Here is a 20,679-nt window from a genome sequence, read left to right on the forward strand (position 1 = left end):
TAAATTCATCTGAAACCCTTTTCACATACTTGATCTTGTTTATTGTGCTGTCAACACATCGGAAAGTAAACATGACTATGTGAATAAAGTTTCCTAGATTTATCAGACATAGGGTTTTACTGATATGATAATCTACAACAGAGTTTACTTGCATTTGGAGATATGCTATGTTCTTTCCAGAGCATTGGTTAAAGTAAAGCTCAGGTTGGATGCATGGAGTATGCATCGGAAGGGACCGATATTGAACTTTGACTTAGATTTATTAAACTTACCGTAATATTTATTCAAGTCAATATCGCCTAGTTGATCCTAGATCAAATGATCTTAATCCTGATATGATTAGGCTCAATCTCGAGAGGCTATTCGTGTTCTTTGATTTGTTAGTTAAGCCTACTTTTAGGTCAGGGTGATACGTACATTTTGGGAACACAGTAGTGCAATTGAGTGGGAGCGCTAGCATAAACATGGAATCTATAGCTTCTATCTGGCGAATAGTAAGCAAAGGATGATCTCCTTCGAGCTTGACCAAACGAACATAAATGGTGGAGTACTCATTTCACATAAGTTGAAATATCATTTATACGGGGTCAAGTGTTTTAAGGATAAAATACATAGTAGGGTGTAACGGTAATTTAATCCCTTTACAGTGTAGATCATTCATATAGAGGATCATTGATCACATTAGGATTATAACAATGGATAACTAATGATGTGTCTATATGGTGGAACATATAGAGCATTCTATATACTGAGAGTGCAATTCTAAGTTCTATGCGTGGATTCAACGAAGAATTAATAAGTTAGTGAATTTTAGTGCTAAATTTTTGATCTACTTATTGGAAGCTCGGTTATATAGACCCATGGTCCCCGCACTAGTTGAGATAATATTGCTTGTAAGACTCATGTAATTGGTTTTGATTAATCAATTATAATTCTCAAATTAGACTATGTCTATTTGTGAATTTTTCACTAAGTAAGGGCGAAATTGTAAAGAAAGAGTTTTAGGGGCATATTTGTTAATTATGATACTTTGTATGGTTCAATTAATAAATATGATAAATGACAATATTATTTAATAATTATTTATAGTTATTAAATAGTTAGAATTGGCATTTAAATGGTTGAATTAGAAAATTGGCGTTTTTGAGAAAATCAGATGCAGAAAAAGTAAAACTGCAAAATTGCAAAAGTGAGGCCCAAATCCACTAGTATAGGGCCAGCCACTTTTGTAGGAAATTTAAACTGATATTTTCATTATTTTAATGCCAAATAATTCAAATCTAACCCTAGTGGAATGCTATAAATAGATAGTGAAGGCTTCAGGAAAATTACACTTAAATTTTCTATTTTTCCTTCAGAGAAAAACCTGAGCCTTTCTCTCTCCCTATCTTTAGCTGCCACTTCTTCTTTCTCTTCCCTCTTGAATTTCGAAATTCTTAGTGTATGAGTAGTGCCCACACACAGCAAATGATACCTCAATCATAGTGAGGAAGATCGTGAAGAAAGACTTTCAAAGAAGAAGGAGGTTTCAGCATCAAAGATTCAGAAAAAGAGATCCAGGTTCAGATATTGATAATGCTCTGCTACAGAAAGGAATCAAGGGCTAGATATCTGAACGGAAGGAGTCATATTATTCCGCTGCACCCAATGTAAGGTTTCCTAAACTTTATATGTGTTTATTTCATCGTTTTAGAAAGTTCATATTTAGGGTGTTAATCAACATACTTGTGAGTAGATCTAAGATCCTGGTAAAATAATTTCCAACACACATTGCTATGCACGGTCCTAGACCGAAGCAGGTTAGGCCTATTGTTAGCAAAGCCCAATACCTTTGGACCCTGTAAAAGTGGGCCAAAAGGTAAGAGAGTGGCTAAACAACTCAGTCTAAAATGGTGATGAGGAAACATTGACTCCAGTTGAGATTAACGAAGATAAAATGGAAAAGAACAAGGTTGAAGTTGAATAGGAAATCCCAACTCACAAGAAGAGGGCTCGAGCCAAATCAAAGTGGTTGGAGGATTTCGTGATGCTCGAGAGACGTTGAGAAACAAGTTGTTGAGTCATTAAAAATTTGTTAGGATGTAATTCTTTTTATTTTCTTCAGTTTTGCAACAATATAAATACTCTTTTGTAATAAGTTTTGATATAGCTATTGAATGAATTTACAAGATACTGTAATTGGAGATTTGTTATGTTTCGAAGAAGACTCTTTATCCTATCACTTGTGCAGAGCTCATCCAAACTCAAGTCCAAAAATTGTACCTTCCTACGATATGTATTAAAAATAAACAATAGAATGATGTAAAGGAAGCAAATTCCAATTCATGATGAGACAGAAATGCACAACTAATTATAATAAGATTCATAATTTCAAATAACTCTATTGACAACTACAATAAAGCATAAAAACTTGAAAAATAAAACAAAAAAAATAATAGTTTCTTAATAAGGGTATACTTGTTAATAAAAATATCACCCCATACACAATTTTTAATAGGATAATTTATATTTTTACTCTCTAAATTTTAACATGTATCAAATCATGTCTCTTGAACTTTTCAAGTCATTAAAAATTCTTTTCGAACTATTAAGATTATTAGATTTAAGGACTTTTATCTAATTTTACTAAAGAAAGTATGTCGTGGATGAAAATTTAAGAGACACAATAAAATTCAAGGACATGATTTTATAAATATCAAAATTCGAGGGACCCGATTTAGTATATGGACAATTACCGTGTTAGCAAAATTGAATGAAACTAGACAAAAATTCTTAAATCTAACAATCTCAATAGTTAGAGAAAATTTTTAACGACCTATAAAATTTACGAGTATATTTTATAAAATATCAAAGTTCGGAATAAAAAATATTTTTTTAAAATATTAAGATATATTAAGCACCACTTTCATTTTTCTCCCTCTTTTTCTTTCTCAATTTCAAGAATACTGGAGCCTAACCATATTAATTAATTCAACTAATTATATAGTTAAATAAATATAGGGTGATTCTACAATGCACCCCTTGAAAGGGATGTATTGATGCACCCTTAACTTGTTTCGACATCTAGAAAAATTTTTTAGTCTAATTTTTTTTCATATTTATGTACGTTATATCTATTTAAGATATCCTACAAAATTTTGAGAAATTCGGAATAATTTATAGTATAGAAAATAATGGTCAAACAGTCTAATTTACACGCGTGTAAAATAAAATAGTCACGAGTACAACACATTGTTTGAACGTAATTTTTCGCGTGTTAAACTTTTTCGAATTTTTTTAAATTTTGCAGGATTTCTTAAATAACTATAACGTATATGACCATGAGAAAAAATTTGACTAAAAAATTATTTCGGATGCTAAAACAGATAGGGGTGCATCAATATGTCCATTTTAAGGGAGTGCATTGTAGAATTTTCCATAAATATACACTCTTGTATAAATAACTAACACAACACTTTTGTAGTATGAGTTCGGTTCGGTAATAACATCATAACCAGATTTTGGCGCCAAAATCTGTTAATATCAAACACTAACCAACTACTATTTATATATATACCATACCATACATTAAAATTAAACACCACTCTCTTCTCTCCCTCTCTCTGTTTTTCCTGTTTTCATCTCAATTTGAAAAATGGATCAAGAAAATTCACTGTTTGGAACTCTTGTCAAAGACATCACCAAGTTGGTAATCCCAAATCCACTATCAACCACCATTGAAGCACTTCCAATGTTCCAAAGTAGTAATCTTTACATCAACGACAAAGAGTTTGGAGACAACAACACCCGAAGGGTTAGGCCTGTGTTCTTAGGCAACGGCATTGTCCACATTGCAGGACCCGAATGGGACTCCTTCGTAAGAGATCGCGGGATCAGAGTTGGAGACGTTCTTCTCTTGACATTTGTTCATCAAGTTACTTCTCCAAACATCATATTCACTGCCAACTTAATCCGATTAAACCCCCAAAATAATGAGACTTTCATTCCTTTGTTACCCCAAGAAGAAGCACAACAAGAGCGTAATCGACAACCACAACGACAACAAGGGCCACAACCAATTTTGTGTGTGAAAAGATTGAGTCTTGAAGATGTGTCTAATGTTGTTGGTCATCAAATTTTTATGCCTAAAGAGATATTCGAAGTGTTTATAGCATCAGGAGGAGGAAGGGAACTTGCTAATTTGCAATATGGTAATTTTGTGGTTGAATTGAAAGACCAACACATTCCATTTTTGGGGTTTGAGACAAATTTGGGTTTGAGAGTTGATGCAATGGAAGTTGTTTTGATTTCATCTAATCATTGGTTTGAGTATGCGAATCGTCGTAGGCTTAGCGTCGGAGATGTCGTTGTGTTCTGTTTCGATCTTTCCCGACGAACTATCATCACATCGGCCTTTCGTTACCGTCATGAATTTGGTGTTTACAATCCAATTTATTATCGCACGTAAATTGTTAAATGAATCTTGGAATCTTTCTTTTTCATTTTTTGTTACTTGTTTCTTTCTTTAACAAAATTTGATGTTGTTTGATGATGTTAGTAAGTATTAGTCATACATAAATAAATGTTGGGGTTCTTAATTTTTAAACTATTGCAATCTAAGACTATATTGTCTTTGACTAGAGTTCCAAACAGTGAATTGTGTTGATTCATTCTTCAAATTGAGGAAAAAAAAAACAGAACAAGAAAAACAGAGAAATGTAAAGAGAGAGAGAGAGATTTGATTGTTTTGGCGCCAAGTTTTGTTCATGACATTACCGAAATGATTTAACGGCAGTTAAGTTAGTTAATTAACGGAAATTTTAGATGTTATTTTTTCTATACCATACAACGTTAGCTTGGATTTTAGTATTGGATTTTAAAGGCATATTAATGATCATATAATTAAATGTGTATCAAGTTTGGCCATACAATGGTAGTTCAATTCCTCCAACACCAACCAATCCCAAACCTATTGTTTAAGCTCATCTCATGATGGAATATTCTATAAATTATTTTACAAAATAAACTCAGAATTCCTCGACTGATCTTTATTCTTAAAAAAAACAGTGACAAGTGTCAATATTGAGTTTTTGAAAGGCTCATCTCTCCAAATTCCCAATATTCTTAACTCATGCTTCTTCTCACACTCTAACCATTTTTCTCCCTCTTTTTTTATCTCAATTTCAAAAATACTGGATAATAATTAACTGTATAGTTTATATCTCTTTTGAACAAATAACTGATTGTATAAATAACTAACATAACGGTTTTGTAGTACGGACTGGTTTTACTTCGTTAATAACATCATTTCCAAACACAACCCAACTACTATATATATATATATATATATATATATATATATATACCTATACCATACATTAAAATTAAACACAACACCACTCTCTACTCTTACTTTCTCTCTCTGTTCTCTCTGTTTTTCTTGTTCTGTTTTCATCTCATTTTGAAGAATGGATCAAGAAAATTCACTGTTTGGAACTCTTGTCAAAGACATCACCAGATTGGTAATCCCAAATCCACTATCAACCACCATTGAAGCACTCCCAATTCTCCAAAGTAGTAATCTTTACATCAACGACACAGAGTTTGGAAACATCACCCGAATGGTGAGGCCTGTGTTCTTTGGCAACGGCATTGTCCACATTGCAGGACCCGAATGGGACTCCTTCGTAAGAGATCGCGGGATCAGAGTTGGAGACGTTCTTCTCTTGACATTTGTTCATCAAGTTACTTCTCCAAACATCATATTCAATGCCAACTTAATCCGATTAAACCCCCAAAATAAAGAGACTTTCATTCCTTTGTTACCCCAAGAAGAAGCACAACAAGAGCGTAATCAACAACCACAACGACAACAAGGGCCACAACCAATTTTGTGTGTGAAAAGATTGAGTCTTGAAGATGTGTCTAATGTTGTTGGTCATCAAATTATTATGCCTAAAGAGATATTTCAAGTGATTATGGCATCAGGAGAAGGAATGGATATTCCTAATTTGTATTATGGTAATTTTTTGGTTGTTTTGAGAGACCAACACGTTCGATATTTGGTATTACATACAAGTTTGGGTTTGAGAGGTGATGCAATGGAAGTTTTGATTGCATCTAATCATTGGTTGGAGTTTGTATTTCGTCGTAGGCTTACCGTTGGAGATGTTGTTGTGTTCTGTTTCGATCTTTCCCGACGAACCATCATCACATCGGCCTATCGTTACCATCATGAATTGGGTGTTTACATTCCACTTTATTATCATTTGTAATTGTTAAATGAATCTTGGTATCTTTCTTTCTTTGTTACTTGTTTCTTTCTTTAACAAAATTTGATGTTGTTTGATGATGTTAGTAAGTACTAGTCATACATAAATAAATGCATCACTTGGGGTTCTTAATTTTGTATCATAGTTTGCTTTGATTTGTGTAATGATGATTTATATATTCTAGAATTGATTTGTTACTATATTTTTTTTTTTGTGAGTGGCAAAACTGGGATTTTGTAAAACACCATCATTAACAAAGTTAAATATTAATAAAGTACCACAAGCAACTGCTGACTCCATAGCTTATAAGCAAGCCAAAATTGTGGTACTTATAGGATTTAATTAATGGCAATTTTACACATCTGACATGCCTTTGAAAGATGAAAACAAATATAATAATAATAATAATAATAAAAACAATCTTATAGGATGTCAATAGCTTATTTGAATAAAAATATAGGGTTAGTATTCTCATAACAAAAATCCAAAATAAATTTAAGGAAAATATATGCACTTAAAATTGGATTTTTTCTTTCTACATGTTTACATTTTAAAAGTTTTTCACTTTTTGTCTTTCATAAAAAAACAATCCTTTCACCTTGTTTTTTCATAGCTGCAAAGTAAAAACAACGAAACACAACATTCTGTATTTTTTTAAAAAGAAAAACTGAAAATCCGTACAAATGTTAAAAAAGAAAACTTAAAATCCATGAAAATATACACTTTTTGCCCATTTTTTGGTACATACGAAATAATCCCTAAATTCTAACCCAAGCACAAGCCCAAGCCCAAATAGAATTGAGCCCAAATGGAAAAAGGCCCAAAACCCAAAACCCTGTTGCCTTTGTCTCCTTCTCTGTCGATTCACCCAAACCAAACATAATATCTCTCTTTCTCACTACCCCAACGGAACCCTACCCCCTCCGCCACCTACCGCCGCCTATCTTCTCTCTCCGGGATCCTCACTCACCACTCTCTCTCTCTCTCTCTCTCTCTCTCTCTCTATGGTACGGTACATGTGTGATATGTAGTTCTTTCCTGAATTTTCTTTTTAGGCGTAATTTCTGTAATTTTCCTTTGTATTGCTTTTCTTTGTGATATCGTTTGTTATTGATACAATACAATACCTCGTAAATTGCTTACTATGCCATCGATTTGCTACAACTTCATTTCATTAATTTTGCTTTTTTAAGAAATTATGAATAGTTTTGTTGCTGAAGTTAATCCGAAAATATAGAGCTTTATCATTGTTACTGAGAGAATTAGGGGTTAGAGAAAAGTATATATGCAATTTAAAACTTTGAAAATTGAAACTTGGTACATATTTTGGGTACCATTTGGCAACTGACCTGAGAATAGACTGACGAGGAAGATTTGCTCATTTCATTTTATGACACCATTGTTGGATAGTGATGAGAAAGTTGAAGCTGCAAGCAAAATTTTTGTTGTTATGTTTAAAAAATTATAAGAAGTTAATTAATTATAAAAGTGTTTGTAGTTATGGTGTGGTCCATGAATTTTCATACTCTGGCCTATTCAAAGTTTTCATACTATTAAAATCTAGTGTTTAATACTGAAAGCTCAACCATTAAAGCAAGCTTGTTTTTATATTGTATGGAACAATGACAAACTTTGTTGGGTTATTGTGCTCCTTCTTTATTTCTGGTTGTCTTTTTTTATGCATATTCACTACAATAGCATACTTTTTTTGTTAGCATTCTGTAACACTAATGGATCACATGTATGTTTATATATAATCTGAGTAAGGTTATTTTTTCTGGTCGAGAAGTACTTTAATTTTGCTCTGGTTTTGTTGATGGTTATTATAGCTTATCATTTTGGAAACTGCTTTAGTGTTTGTTTCACTTATAGTAGTGATATATGTAGATACATGCAGAATAAAGAGGAACTTCTGCATCACTAACAAGTGGACTACAGGCTCTCACTTCGTCTTCCCAAGAACCCGGTAAGGTTATTCCACTCTGTCCCAGTTAGGGCTGCTGTGTGTCGTTGAAAAATATAGAGATGGGAACCAATGATTTTCAGAAGAAGAAGAAGAGGAAAAATAACAAGCTTATTGAGCTTTCCCAAGAAGGTTTGTCTGCTTAACTTATGACTTTTTTTGTTATATTTTTATTTGGTGTTTGTATGTATCATATTAGTTCTTCAAAATTGTTTTTGGGTCTTATTGGGAAGACACATGGTTATTGAATTTAACAAGTCACAGCCATGGTTTAGTATATGCTTTTAAATTGCATTTTTCTAGTTTGGGTTCTGTCCTTTGTTGCTTGAGAGCATAGATTTTTTGTTCTGCAGTACACCAGATTTCTAGGGTTTTTAGCAAATAGGATTTACAAACTTATTTAGTAAAATTTTGAATATGAGAGTTAATTAACCAAATTTGTTTAGCTTTTTCAAACCAAATGTTTAAAGCAACGAAGGATCAATCAAGAATGATATCTTTTGTATGAATTCAGTAAAGGGTGTCAACCTTCTAACTCTTATTTGGCTTATGTCTAGATAGAAAATTAAATGAAAAGGATGTCGAACCTAAAGCGAACCGACATTTGGAGAAGAGAAAAAGGAAGAAGGAACATAATGTGGGTGTTGGCAAATATGTTCAAGTTCCTTTTGATGGTAAATTTGTGTTTTTTTCTTACTCGTTAAATTATTTTTTAATTGCCTTTGTGGTTGATAACTTATAACCATTGTCTCTAAATTGCTTCAGACGATATTTCAATAAGAAAAGAGAAAAAGAAGAAAGGGGAGAAATCACCAAGGAAGGGAAAATTGAAGAATACAGAGAACAACAATGCTTTGATTGAAAAAACAGACCAAATTGATTCTGAGACTGCTGATGGTTCAAACGAACAACACGGTACACCCAACTCGTACATTTGTTTATTTTCCTAGAACCCTGAATTTTATGTAGGCTAGGATATTCTTTGGTTTTTCCCTGTAGAAGGGTAGTAAAATCTGAAGTGTCAAGATTAGAATATTGTTCTTTTAAGAAATTTAATAAGTCACAACCCAAAGCACCTTGTTCGCACTAAGGAAAGTGTCATTAAAACCAACACCATTTTGATTGTACCTCACCTAAAATTGTCTTTTGATTAGGTATTTCTTCTCTAGTAGGTAGATCAAAGAAATCTTTGAAGAAGAAAAAATATCAAAATTCTTCGAAGGAAGATGACTCCGCAGAAGATCAAATAGAAGATACTCAGAATGAGGTTTTCCATGCCCCTTCAACAGATGAACCCATTTTGATAAGGAAGAAAGGTATTTAGTCGGTTTTGAACATTTACTAGTTTTGAATAATTTGCATTCTAGAGACAACAAATACTCTTTTTATGTTATCATTCAACATAGAGGGATTACTAAACAAAACTGTCATTGTAGGCAAGTCAAAGGAAGCAAAGAAAAACAAAAAGAAACTGAAGAAGGATCATGATTCATTAAAAGAGTTGAAGTCACTAGAAAAGGAAGAAGTGATTAATGAAGATGATGTTTATCTTATCTCTTCGGGGGATGAAGACTGTTCCAAAGGAATGAAAAGTATGCATTCTCAATTTGAAAGACTTGTTTTTGATGTGCAGTAGTACTTATAATCTGTACTAACAAACACACTCCACTTGCAGTGTAGAAATATATGCATTTTATTTAGAAAAAAGCAAGTAATATAACGTTTGTCGTCAACGGAATCTGATTTTTGTGCAATTAGGCCATCTCTCATAGCCTGATTAAAATAAACGTTTCTGCTAAGATGTGTAGATATGCCTTCTTTATGTAGTTTGGTGGGAAATCTGCTTTGTTCAAACCGTCTTCTGTACACCATAATATTTTCCGTCTTTTTATTGATGGGGAACACTTGAATATTTTGCTCACTTATAAGAATTTCATAAATGCAGAATGGATTACAAGGTATCACGAAAGTCGACCAGGGTTGACCATACTTCAAGAGAGAATAGATGAGTTCATAACTGTTCACGAAGCAAAATTAGAAGAGGTATATCTTTCAAAGACTTTTGAGTCACATTCAGTTTCTCTTACTCTTTTCAACCATTTTCTTTTAAGCAATGTCATAATCAACATGCACCATAATTTCTTATATATGCAAACATTGATGATAATTGCATGTTTCATTCTCATAATGATGTTTCCATAATTCGTATCAATTTGAAAAACTCGGGGTTGTAGGGTTTGGCAGGAAGATAAGTGTATTTGAAAAAAGTTTATTAAATAAATCATATTTAGGAAAGAACATTAGATGTGAAATTATAATTCTTATGTTTCATGGCTCTGGAATATGCAGGAAAGAAAAGCAAGAGAAGCTCGTGTTGCCGAAGGGGGATGGACAGTTGTTACCCATCATAAAGGAAGAAAAAAGACAACCGATGCTGAAAGTGGAATCACTGTCGGTTCTGTTGCCCAAGCTGTTGCAGATAACAAGTTGGCCAAGAAGAAAACCAATGAAGTTGGTCTTGACTTCTACCGCTTCCAAAGAAAAGAATCCCAGAGGAATGGTATGTTGACTCCTACAACTATAAACTTTTAAAGAAATGTTCAAAATCTATAGTTATTATCCGAAATCGTTGGTTAAAATGATGCGCCAACTGAAACAAAAATCTTTGATTTGTTTCAGAGATTATGTTGCTCCAAAGCAAATTTGAGCAGGACAAAAAGAAAATACAGCAGCTCAGAGCAGCGAGGAAGTTCCGGCCTTACTGAGTTCTTTCCTCGTGTGGAGAGACTCGTCAAGAATTCATTGATTTTTGTGGTCTTAAGTCTAAACCAGAATTTTGACATGTTGTAAGAACTCTGGCCTGTAGCATAACATTTTTTTTGGATGCAAATTGTGTTTTTCTAGTTAAAATCTTCTTATTTATATAAAATATGACAATTTTCATACTATCATGAAGATTAGAATAGTATTTATTAGAATTTCGGATAAGGTGAATAGGTTCTATCTCAAAATTAATTGGTTATGAGAGGAGTAGGTCATTTATACAATTTATTTTCACATTTTAGCAATGTGGGACTAACTCTAATACATTCTTCTCACGTTTGAGCTTAGAAAGTGTGGGTACAATAAACGACCTTTAAGAAACTATAAGGTCGAAACGTGACATTTGAAGAATTCCTACAAGGCCAAATTGCAAAATTTGTGGGTGTACATGTTGAGAAATATGTGGATATTGAAACAGGTTGAAAACCTTAACACTGAAAATTGACACACATTAATTGAAAACATTTTAAATTGAGGTTAAAGGGGAGACAACGAAGTTTTTAAGTTTGGCTCGTCTTTTTGGACTGGGGATACTTTGGGATTACAACGGATCACAATCGGCTTGATACTTTGTTAGAATTCGGGATAAGGTGAATGTGGGTTTTATCTCAAAACCAATTGACTATATTAAGAGGAGTAGGTCATTCATCTTATATATGATAATTTATTTCCGCTAAAAATTCAAACATTATCATATAACTTAGGTATTATTACCGCTAAATTCCAACATTACTATTCTAATTAAATCAAATTATAATTAAGAAATTAGCTCAATATTTGAAATCATTATTCAAATACTATTAGTCAATTGGTTAAGTAACTACAAAATTCAAGAAATATAACTTAGGTATTATTACCGCTAAAAATTAAACTTAAATATTTATTTACAACCAGAAATTAAACTTATATATTTATGCCACAAATTACTCAAATCCTTTTGAAATATCCCAAATAAAATTTCTAAAATCTTCCACTATAGTATTTTCATAAAATACGTTTTGTCATATAAATATTTTTTTAAAGATATTTTATTTTATATTATTTTAAGAAGTGTCCCTAAAAAAAAGAAGTGACCCTAAATGCAAATTTCTTTTGTAAAGAAAAAGGGGTGTAGAATCCCAAACGTGCACCCAAACACTCACTAAACTATCCCCAACCTTAAAGTACACCCAATACAAAAGCCCAAAGGATCTTCAATCTTCTTAACTATAATAATTAATATTAATTAAATTAAATATAATCCAAACACTAATCAAATTTATTGCATTAAATTAAATTTAAATAAAAAAAAAAACAAAAATAAAAAGACAAGAAGAACCAGTTTGAATGGGACTTTTTGTGCTATACGCAAGTCTTAATTTTTTTGGATAATTCGAAGAAGAAGAAGAATCAACAACAACTTTAACTACCTTTACTCTATTTCTTTCCTTTTGGTAAGTCTTAACTTTCACTAATCATTACACGTTTTTTGTTTTATTCAATGAATCTTTACTTAGATTGGGTCCATTCGCATGATCGACTAGTTTTTGGGGGCGGAATCTTTGTTGCCCACATGATTATTTTGTGTTTTGATGATTTGGGTGTCACTGATTTTTGTGGGATTTCGTTTATTGAAGGTCAATTCGCATGGTTAGATCATAAAGCTTCAGTTTTTATTAAGGTAACTGTATGATTTCAGTGCAAGATTGTTTCTTTTTTGAGTTTGAATATTTACGTGTGTGTGTGTGTATATATGTTCATCTGGGATTTTGTTGATTTTAATTTGGTGAAATTGGGTTTTTAGTTTTTAAAGGTTGTGAATTTGACTTTGAGCTTTTTGGTTTTATGGTTTTTCTGGGAATAGATTGCTTCTAATTTGGGATGGTTTGAAAGAGGAGAAGGAGATGTGATTGGAGTTTTAGCTTTCTAAGAATATGGATTTGCATAGTAATCCTCAATCTGAATTGGGGAAATTGGAACATATTGTTTCTCAATTTCTTTTGAAGAGTTTGCATATTATTTTGGACTCTAGGATTCCCTCTTTGTGTCGAAATGATCATAGTGGCGATCTTTCGTTGGTATCTCGGGTGAAAAAGAGTGACAAATGGTTCAATTTAATACTAGGAGATCGCCCTCCAGCATTAGAAAATTTGAACTTTTGGCATAGAAATGTGATGGATCCAATGATAATCGACATAATACTTGTTCATGAAGGGCTCAACTCTTCATCTGTGGACAATCTGTACACCGGTTCAACAGTTGGAACGCCTGTTGAGACGGTTATAGAGAGGTGGGTTGTTCAGTATGAATCTCCTAGGGTGGTAGCTCCTCAAAGTGGTGAAATTTCTGTCTCTTACAAAAAGACTTATCAGAAATCGATAGTACTTCTTCGTGCTCTATGTTCGTTGATGAGACTTTTGCCAGCCCACAAGATCTTTAAACAGCTAACTAGTTCTAGTCATACTTATAATTTTGATATTATTTACAAAGTTTCTTCTTTTGGGGATCCATTCACTAGACCAGAGGAGAAATTCATGGAAGAATATAGTTTCACGCCTGTGGAGGCTTTCCCTGGTCGTCTTTGTATGTCTGTAACTTACCATTCAAGCCTATCAGATTTTAATCTTGAGCCTTCAACAGCAATGCCACCTAAGATAATTAAAGATTATGTTGGCAGTCCTGCTACTGACCCTATGAGATCTTTCCCTGCTTCGGATAAGGGTGTTCGTGCAACTTCCTTTCCATTGAGAGGAGTTCAATCTTCATCTCCCGTACCAGCTGAACGCCCACACAGTTGGACAAGCGGTTTTCACAGGCCTGGACCCTTTGTTCAAAACCAAACACTTTTCGGATCTCCACCTGCATATCGTCCATCTCCTACATCATCCGATTTTCCATCATCACCTAACGATATGTATCCCAACAGAGTTCATAACCGATTGCTAAGCTATCAAAAGCCAATTAGTTTTGATGAGTATCAGCTTTCACCTCCATTTTCGTCGTCCCCATCTCCATCTCCATCGCCTCCTACATACTTCTACAATGGTAATAATCCTAATTCAATGCAAGGTCGTAGACATTCAGAAACCGCCCCTGTATCTATTCCATCAACAATGACAACCAGAGGTTCTAGATACCTTTCTTCAAATTTTTCCGATCCAAGTAGAAATTCTCTTCCTCCATTATCCCCCAGAAGCACTAGAAACGATAATTCATCGCAAGAGTCTCCATCTGGGATAAGGTCATTACGGAGATTAGATCCTTCAAGAGCTGGAGAAACCCCGACTGGAAATTCAAACCATTTCAGTGGCCCGAAGGTAGTTATGATCTTTCTAATTTAGCACTTTTCTCTACATTTATAGCATTTCAGTCATTTGTTGTATTGTTGTCTTTGCTGATAACTTTAATTAATTTTCCTTGTAGGCCATAAAAGATAGTAGAGATGATTCAGGGCGGTTTTCAGGACCATTATCTTCCAGCGGCTCACCACGTGTTGGGTTCTCTCCTGGCTCCGGCAGATTGTCTTTTCAGGATGACATGGATGATATTGGCTTCTCATGTCCTTTCGATGTCGATGATTTACCAGATTTTCATCACAGGTACTTAAATTTTGCGAATTACTATGGGCTATGGCTATCAATCGAGTCATTAGCCGTTACAATTTTAGACTTGGTTGGTTCTTTGGGTGTTTGAATAAGCTATCTGGAATTGAAGCATGTCTGTTTTTTAGTTATTTTGCATTAGTACAAATAAACAAGCAAAATGCTATGATGATATTTGATCAAGGGAAAAAAATATCTTAGTACTATTCCACTATCTGAATTGAACTTTTGATATTTAGATGATTTTGTGGCATTTTAATTATTCAGACACAATTCCTTATGAACTTTTATGTTAGCAAGCTAAAATCTAGACTTCGTTTCAGTGACAATCATTTTAAGTTGTTTAAAATCGGTTTAGACCATACTTTATTTTGTATCTTATATGTTTATTTCTCCCTATTGGTAATTTTCGATTGAGCAGTCAAAATCTTCCTGGCAGAAAACCTTCCGACCCCGCTTCACAATCACTGCCAATGGTTCGAAAATCACAGTCACACGATGCAGCTGTCGGTGTTCTCGTTCACATGCTTAGGAATGCACCTCCCCTGCGTCAAGATTCGAGCTGTTACTCAACGAACTCCTTTAAGGCCGAACCTGATGGAGGAATCACTACTGCTTCAGGCTTCTTTGTGCCCCGAAAGGCAGCTGATGCACTCGAAGAGCTTCGAAGTTATAGAGAAATGAAAGACCTCCTCCTCTCTAAAAGTGGAACTAGGGTGGTTTCTAAAGAAGAAGCATAATAATAAGCCTGTGATTTTGATAATGGGAAAAATTGCATTTGGTTTGGTTACCTAACACAAAAACTAAGAAAAACTCCATTTTGGAGGGAGGAATTTAAGACTTGTACATATCTTTGACTGTAAATTTGTTATTATCATTTAAACATTTAATGTAATCTCCCACATTTTATTTGTTTTATGTGTTTTTAAACTTTGATGCTTAACTGAGTTATTCTTTCATGTGAAAATTTTTGTAAGAAAATAAAATAAGTTGAAAAGAATTATATGTATGAATATGTGTATGTATGTGTATTGCTATTGGTGCCTAGTACTATTATAAATTATCATAATATTGCTATTAGTGTAATTTAATATCAAGTTATACATTTGTATCAGTTAAACACTAAGCGTTTGGTTAGAGGTAATGAAATGGAATGGAATAGAAAGGAAATAATTTTCATTCTATTCTTTTGTTTGGTTGCATTTTAAAGTATTGGAATGGCATTCCAATGGAATGCTCTTTCCACCATTTTGGTGGAATGGCTATTCCATTTTAAAAAGGAAGGAATGATCATTCCAATGTAACAAGAAAAAAAATTTAATTATTTTTTATCAATTTTTTTTATCCATTTTAAATTTTATTCCACTCCATTCCTATTCTCATTCCCATTCCCATTCCTATTACTATATTTTCATTCCTCCCAACCAAACGCCTCCAATTTAACCTTTTGGTTTTTTATGTATAATTATTTATTAATAATTAAAAAGACAATTTTTCCAAACCTAACCATTATGTTTTGGGCAACGTGCTACAATGGCTTAAAGGGTTGAGATCTTGCAAGAGTGTGCTAATTTTGAAAATTTGTTTGAAAAATTATACTAAATTAATAAGTGACTTTGATAGCATAGCTTTATAGTTCTTCATTATCTGTATATAGATGAGATTCTACATTTTTAAATCGCGAAATGCTTGGTTTCCATATCGGTTGTAGATCTAACCTACCCCAAAAGTTTCATTCTTATTTGTAATCGTTTTGTTGTTCTTCATCAGTTCAACATTTTTCTTTTCTTTCAAACCATCTTATATATTATCTCAAAAAAAAACCATCTTATATACATGTCGTTTACTGTTTTTTATTGTCGTTTTACTAATTTAGTGTCGTCGTTATGTCATATTTGTCGTTTGTTCGTTCTTTCTGTTCTAGCATTTCATTTTCAGAAAGTATTGTCGATTTTCTCGATTCATGTCGTTTTTATCAGATCTTGTCGTTTTTCTCGGATTATGTCGTTTTTATCATATTATGTCGTTTTATATCTTCTTCTAAAGCAAACGATTTTTTTTTTTTTTTTTTTGAAGCGCTGTGTCTGAATATTTGATTCTCAACAGTCATCTTCATCTTCATCATCATAATCAAAAGGTTCAATCTTTAACTGAAATTGTATAACAATAAATGCGATGAAGCTGTAAAAGAAGAAGCAATGGATCTCCTCCCATGCCCTTTCTGCCATCTTCGTTTTCCATCTTCAGAACTCGAACGGTATTTATGTATATATTTATATATATTAAAGTAAAATTCCTTTTATATATTATGCATGTAATGGTGGTTGTACATATGCATTTTCAGGCATGCCAACAATCATTTTCTTGATGACCATGAACAGCAACGATTGGAAAATGATTTGGAGTTGGCCCAACAAATTGCTTTGGCCCCTCCTTCACCTCTTCCTCTGGTAATCTCAAAAAATCAAAAAGCTTGATTTTTTATTTTATATTTTCCATGTCTTCAGTTCAATCTTTCAGTTGTTCATATTTATTTATTTTTTGTTTTGATACTGTTTGTAGAAATGCCAAGTAATCAGTGACCTTCCTATTGAACTGGGTTTTGATAAGTGAATTGCTTGATTAATTTTCAATCCTAAAGCTTTAATCATAAAAATCAAAGCTTGAATTTTTATTTTTATATTCTTTATTTCTTTATTTCAATCTTTCTGTTGTTCATATTTTGGTGTTTTGATACTGTTTGTAGAAATGCCAAGAATCAGTGACCTTCCATTTGAACTGGGTTTTGATGAAAAAGTGAATTGCTTGATCAATTTTCAATCCAAAAGCTTTAATCTCAAAAGTCAAAGCTTGAATTTTTTATTTTTTTTCTTCATGTCTTCAGTTCAATCTTTCTGTTGTTCATATTTTGTGTTTTGATACTGTTTGTAGAATAGCCAAGTAACCAGTGACCTTCCATTTCAATTGGTTTTGATCAATTGCTTGATTAATTCTCAATCCAGAAGCTTTAATCTCAAAAATCAAAGCTTGAATTTTTATTTTCTATGTTTCATGTCTTTAGATCAATCTTTCTGTTGGTCATATTTTTTTGTGTTTTGATACTGTTTGTAGAAATCCCAAGTGATAAGTGACCTTCCAATTGAACTGGGTTTTGATGAAAAGGTAAATTGCTTGATTAATTTGCAATCCAGAAGCATATTTCATAAGGTTGAAGGTGGTGGTTTAATGGCATTGTTGAGAAAGTGTTTGGAATCAGAATCCGATAATACTATAAGTGTTTTATCTGGTTATGTTGATCATTTTGAGAGCCTTGAGTGTGAGGATGTTGGTTGGGGATGCGGGTGGCGAAATATTCAGATGTTGAGTTCTCATTTGTTTCATCAAAGACAAGAAGAAGTAAAGGGTGTTTTGTTTGGTGGGAAAGGGTTCATTCCTGATATCCCATCACTCCAAAGATGGCTTGAGATTGCTTGGGAAAAGGGTTTTGATCAGCCTGGATCAGAACATTTTAATGGGAAGATTTATGGTTTGGAAAAATGGATTGGAACTACTGAATGTGCTACCCTTTTAAGATCTTTTGGACTTAGAGCAATGATTGTGGATTTCGGTCCTAAGGAGCTTGAGTCTCTTTATCTAAGTGTACCGGGTTCAAGTACCGGGGTAGAAGGGAAGAGTGAAGGTAATGGAGTTAAGAGGAGAGGGATTCAAGTTTATGGACCAATGGATAGATTTGTAGTGAAAAAGAATCACTGTTCTTCTTCTCAAGCAGATTCTAATGTGCAGGAGAAGTCTTGTTCTTCTAGTGATATTACTAATAAAAATGAGGGTCAGCAGGTTCTTGTTGATTGGATCTGGAATTACTTTTCTGACTCGAATAAACCCGGTAATGGTCGTGTAATTGTTAGTGAGAAAGCGTAAGTCTTTATCTTTTTGATTGTGTTTGTCAGTGTTTTCATTAGTTTTCTTGAATTTTGCATTGTTATGTTCTTTTTAAAAGAAACAACTTTGTGTTAATATGTGAAATATACAAATGAATAGAGATCAGAATTGATCTCAGAGCATCTCCAAAGCCAAAAAACAAACAATTTAACCATTCTCTACTAAGGTCTAGAAAGTATAGTCCCTCAAAACACTTGACTTTTCATTTACCCAATTTGCAACCCGAAATTTAATCTTCATTCATATCCTTTCTTACAGCCGTTCCTTTCAAGCCATATAGCACAATTCAGTCCTTGAAAGAACTATGAAAGCTAGTTTATTAGAGTTATTCAAAAAATTTGGTAAACTCCCCGAGTAATGGAATTGCTAAGGTCTAGAAAGTATATCGCCCGAAATTTAACCTTCTCTCATAGCCTTTCTTACTGTTGTTCCTTTCAAGCCATATCACCGGAAAAGATAGCAAGAATGGCTGCTATCCACAATGTTGATGTCCTCCTACCTTCCTTCAATTTACACTCGAACAACTGAGTACAAAATCGAGGCATACACCATTGAATGTCAAGCTCTTTGAGCAGCTTAAACCACAGCTTCTGAATTTCGCGCTATTATTTGATTGTGTTCTAACATTTTGAGAACGATTTTTATGAACAGGCCCTTGTATTTTCAACATGATGGGCATTCAAGAACCATTGTTGGAATTCAAATCAAACATCAACGCAACGGAGTCAAGCAGCACAATCTCTTGATCTTGGACCCAGCTCATGTAATGTCATTGTCACCTATTCATGCAACTTGAAATGTCAACTTGTAAATATTTTATAGATGGATTTAAGAGGTGTTTTTTCGACCTGTGTTTGACATTGCGGTTTTTAACCTTGTTTCGATTCTTCTGCTACATTATTACAGAGAACAGCAGCCTTGGAAAAATCTCTTAAACGAAAAGTTGGATGGCAGAGACTTATAAAAAGAGGGGTTCATACACTAAAGAAACCACAGTATCAGGTTTATGATTGATCAGACACTACTTCTGAATGGTTTATTATATTTTGTTAGGACTATTGTTGATGTGATTATTGTTTTCTTTTTTCAGTTGTGCTATGTTGAACCTGGAGTTGCTACATTGGAAGAAATGGAATTGCTCAAGACAATAAATAGTGTGTTTCTTGAACTCTAAGGTACCATTGCTCGAGTAGCGGTGCTTAAGCTCTCGTTTAATAACATGTGGTTTGCTCTCACAAGATCCCTGAGGTTCGAGTCTCTTGGTATGTACAAATACGAAAATGATCCGGTCAAAGCTTTTAGAGGCGGGAAATTTGACAAAGTAGCTTTATTTTTGTATCGTCTTCTTTTTGTTCATAACGTAATACGAGTTTCTTAATATAACTCATTACCATACTAGTAGCACAAATAATTTGAGTAAATTTATAAAAGTTTAATTTACATTATCTATTTAACTAAGAAAATTTTTGTTCTTAAATTGTATGATATTTGATACAATACTCTAGTTTTTTTAGTTTCCAAATAATTATAGCAAATTTAAACTTATTTTTTTTTTAAAAAAAAAAGATGAAGCTCAGTTTGGTCAATTTAAACCGACCACACCGTGAATTAAAATGGTCAGTTTTTTTACGTTTATATAATATTCGGCTAGTTTTCAAATTATAATCATGAAAATTGAAATAAGAAATTCTTACTTTTTTTTTAAAAAAAAAAAACCGACCAAACGATCGTTACTCACCCCTATTCAACATTTTCCATCATGGGCTTAAGAGAAGAAGATGGGCCCAAGCCCATTCTCTACATCCTAAGAAAGGAAGGTCCCAAACTAATGATCGCTATATATATAGTCCTAGGTCAAGGAAATTAGAAATTTACCAAGTTTGGACTTACCCTCATTCCCAACATAATAACTCACTCGACCTCTCTCTCTCTCTCTCTCTCTCGAGCTGCAGGGAGGGCCGAGGAAGTCAAACACGACTTCTACTCCTGGGCTCTAGCCCTAAAAAGAAGGAGATAAGTTGAAAAATACCTCTTTTTTGTATCCATTAATCAAAAATACCCTCATATTATTTTTTTTTATTAAAATATACCCACTTTTTTGAGTGGATTGCCTAATATACCC

The 20,679-nt window shown here is 33.3% G+C and overlaps 3 protein-coding genes across 6 annotated transcripts; all 3 read left to right on the plus strand.

Annotated features, from left to right (window-relative positions):
* The first annotated feature begins 7,115 nt into the window (after nt 1-7,115).
* LOC115716821 (uncharacterized) lies at nt 7,116-11,160 on the plus strand. Of its 3 annotated transcripts, none has more exons than XM_061115190.1 (9): nt 7,116-7,258; nt 8,139-8,346; nt 8,772-8,888; nt 8,980-9,129; nt 9,369-9,530; nt 9,651-9,806; nt 10,160-10,257; nt 10,564-10,774; nt 10,894-11,160. In XM_061115190.1, exons 2-9 carry the CDS (start codon nt 8,277-8,279, stop codon nt 10,977-10,979), a joined length of 1,050 nt encoding a protein of 349 aa, XP_060971173.1. In that variant the 5' UTR covers nt 7,116-7,258; nt 8,139-8,276; the 3' UTR covers nt 10,980-11,160. The 3 variants fall into 3 exon arrangements, with proteins under 3 accessions (XP_060971173.1, XP_060971174.1, XP_060971175.1); XM_061115191.1 differs by having other exon boundaries at nt 9,384-9,530; XM_061115192.1 differs by having other exon boundaries at nt 9,387-9,530.
* A 1,069-nt stretch (nt 11,161-12,229) lies between these two features.
* Nucleotides 12,230-15,627, plus strand: LOC115716818 (autophagy-related protein 13a). 2 transcript variants are annotated; one of them, XM_030645723.2, is made up of 5 exons: nt 12,230-12,470; nt 12,654-12,697; nt 12,881-14,333; nt 14,440-14,615; nt 15,040-15,627. In XM_030645723.2, exons 3-5 carry the CDS (start codon nt 12,951-12,953, stop codon nt 15,356-15,358), a joined length of 1,878 nt encoding a protein of 625 aa, XP_030501583.2. In that variant the 5' UTR covers nt 12,230-12,470; nt 12,654-12,697; nt 12,881-12,950; the 3' UTR covers nt 15,359-15,627. The 2 variants fall into 2 exon arrangements, with proteins under 2 accessions (XP_030501583.2, XP_030501584.2); XM_030645724.2 differs by having other exon boundaries at nt 12,318-12,470; nt 15,058-15,627.
* Nucleotides 15,628-16,652: 1,025 nt separating this feature from the next.
* Nucleotides 16,653-20,034, plus strand: LOC115716819 (uncharacterized). Its single transcript, XM_061115193.1, has 6 exons — nt 16,653-16,875; nt 16,963-17,068; nt 17,730-18,532; nt 19,209-19,320; nt 19,464-19,559; nt 19,648-20,034. Exons 1-6 carry the CDS (start codon nt 16,817-16,819, stop codon nt 19,729-19,731), a joined length of 1,260 nt encoding a protein of 419 aa, XP_060971176.1. The 5' UTR covers nt 16,653-16,816; the 3' UTR covers nt 19,732-20,034.
* The last annotated feature ends 645 nt before the right edge of the window (nt 20,035-20,679 follow it).

Source organism: Cannabis sativa, chromosome 5, assembly GCF_029168945.1.
Source record: "Cannabis sativa cultivar Pink pepper isolate KNU-18-1 chromosome 5, ASM2916894v1, whole genome shotgun sequence".
NCBI classification, from domain to species: domain Eukaryota; kingdom Viridiplantae; phylum Streptophyta; class Magnoliopsida; order Rosales; family Cannabaceae; genus Cannabis; species Cannabis sativa.

Coding starts and splice junctions, on each gene's coding strand:
- LOC115716821 (XM_061115190.1), top strand. CDS start 8,277: ATGGGAACCAATGATTTTCAGAAGAAGAAGAAGAGGAAAAATAACAAG. Junction 9,130..9,368: donor TGGTTCAAACGAACAACACG/GTACACCCAACT, acceptor TCTTTTGATTAG/GTATTTCTTCTCTAGTAGGT. Junction 10,258..10,563: donor ACGAAGCAAAATTAGAAGAG/GTATATCTTTCA, acceptor TGGAATATGCAG/GAAAGAAAAGCAAGAGAAGC.
- LOC115716818 (XM_030645723.2), top strand. CDS start 12,951: ATGGATTTGCATAGTAATCCTCAATCTGAATTGGGGAAATTGGAACAT. Junction 14,334..14,439: donor ACCATTTCAGTGGCCCGAAG/GTAGTTATGATC, acceptor TTTTCCTTGTAG/GCCATAAAAGATAGTAGAGA. Junction 14,616..15,039: donor TTACCAGATTTTCATCACAG/GTACTTAAATTT, acceptor TCGATTGAGCAG/TCAAAATCTTCCTGGCAGAA.
- LOC115716819 (XM_061115193.1), top strand. CDS start 16,817: ATGGATCTCCTCCCATGCCCTTTCTGCCATCTTCGTTTTCCATCTTCA. Junction 19,321..19,463: donor TGATCTTGGACCCAGCTCAT/GTAATGTCATTG, acceptor ACATTATTACAG/AGAACAGCAGCCTTGGAAAA. Junction 19,560..19,647: donor TAAAGAAACCACAGTATCAG/GTTTATGATTGA, acceptor TTCTTTTTTCAG/TTGTGCTATGTTGAACCTGG.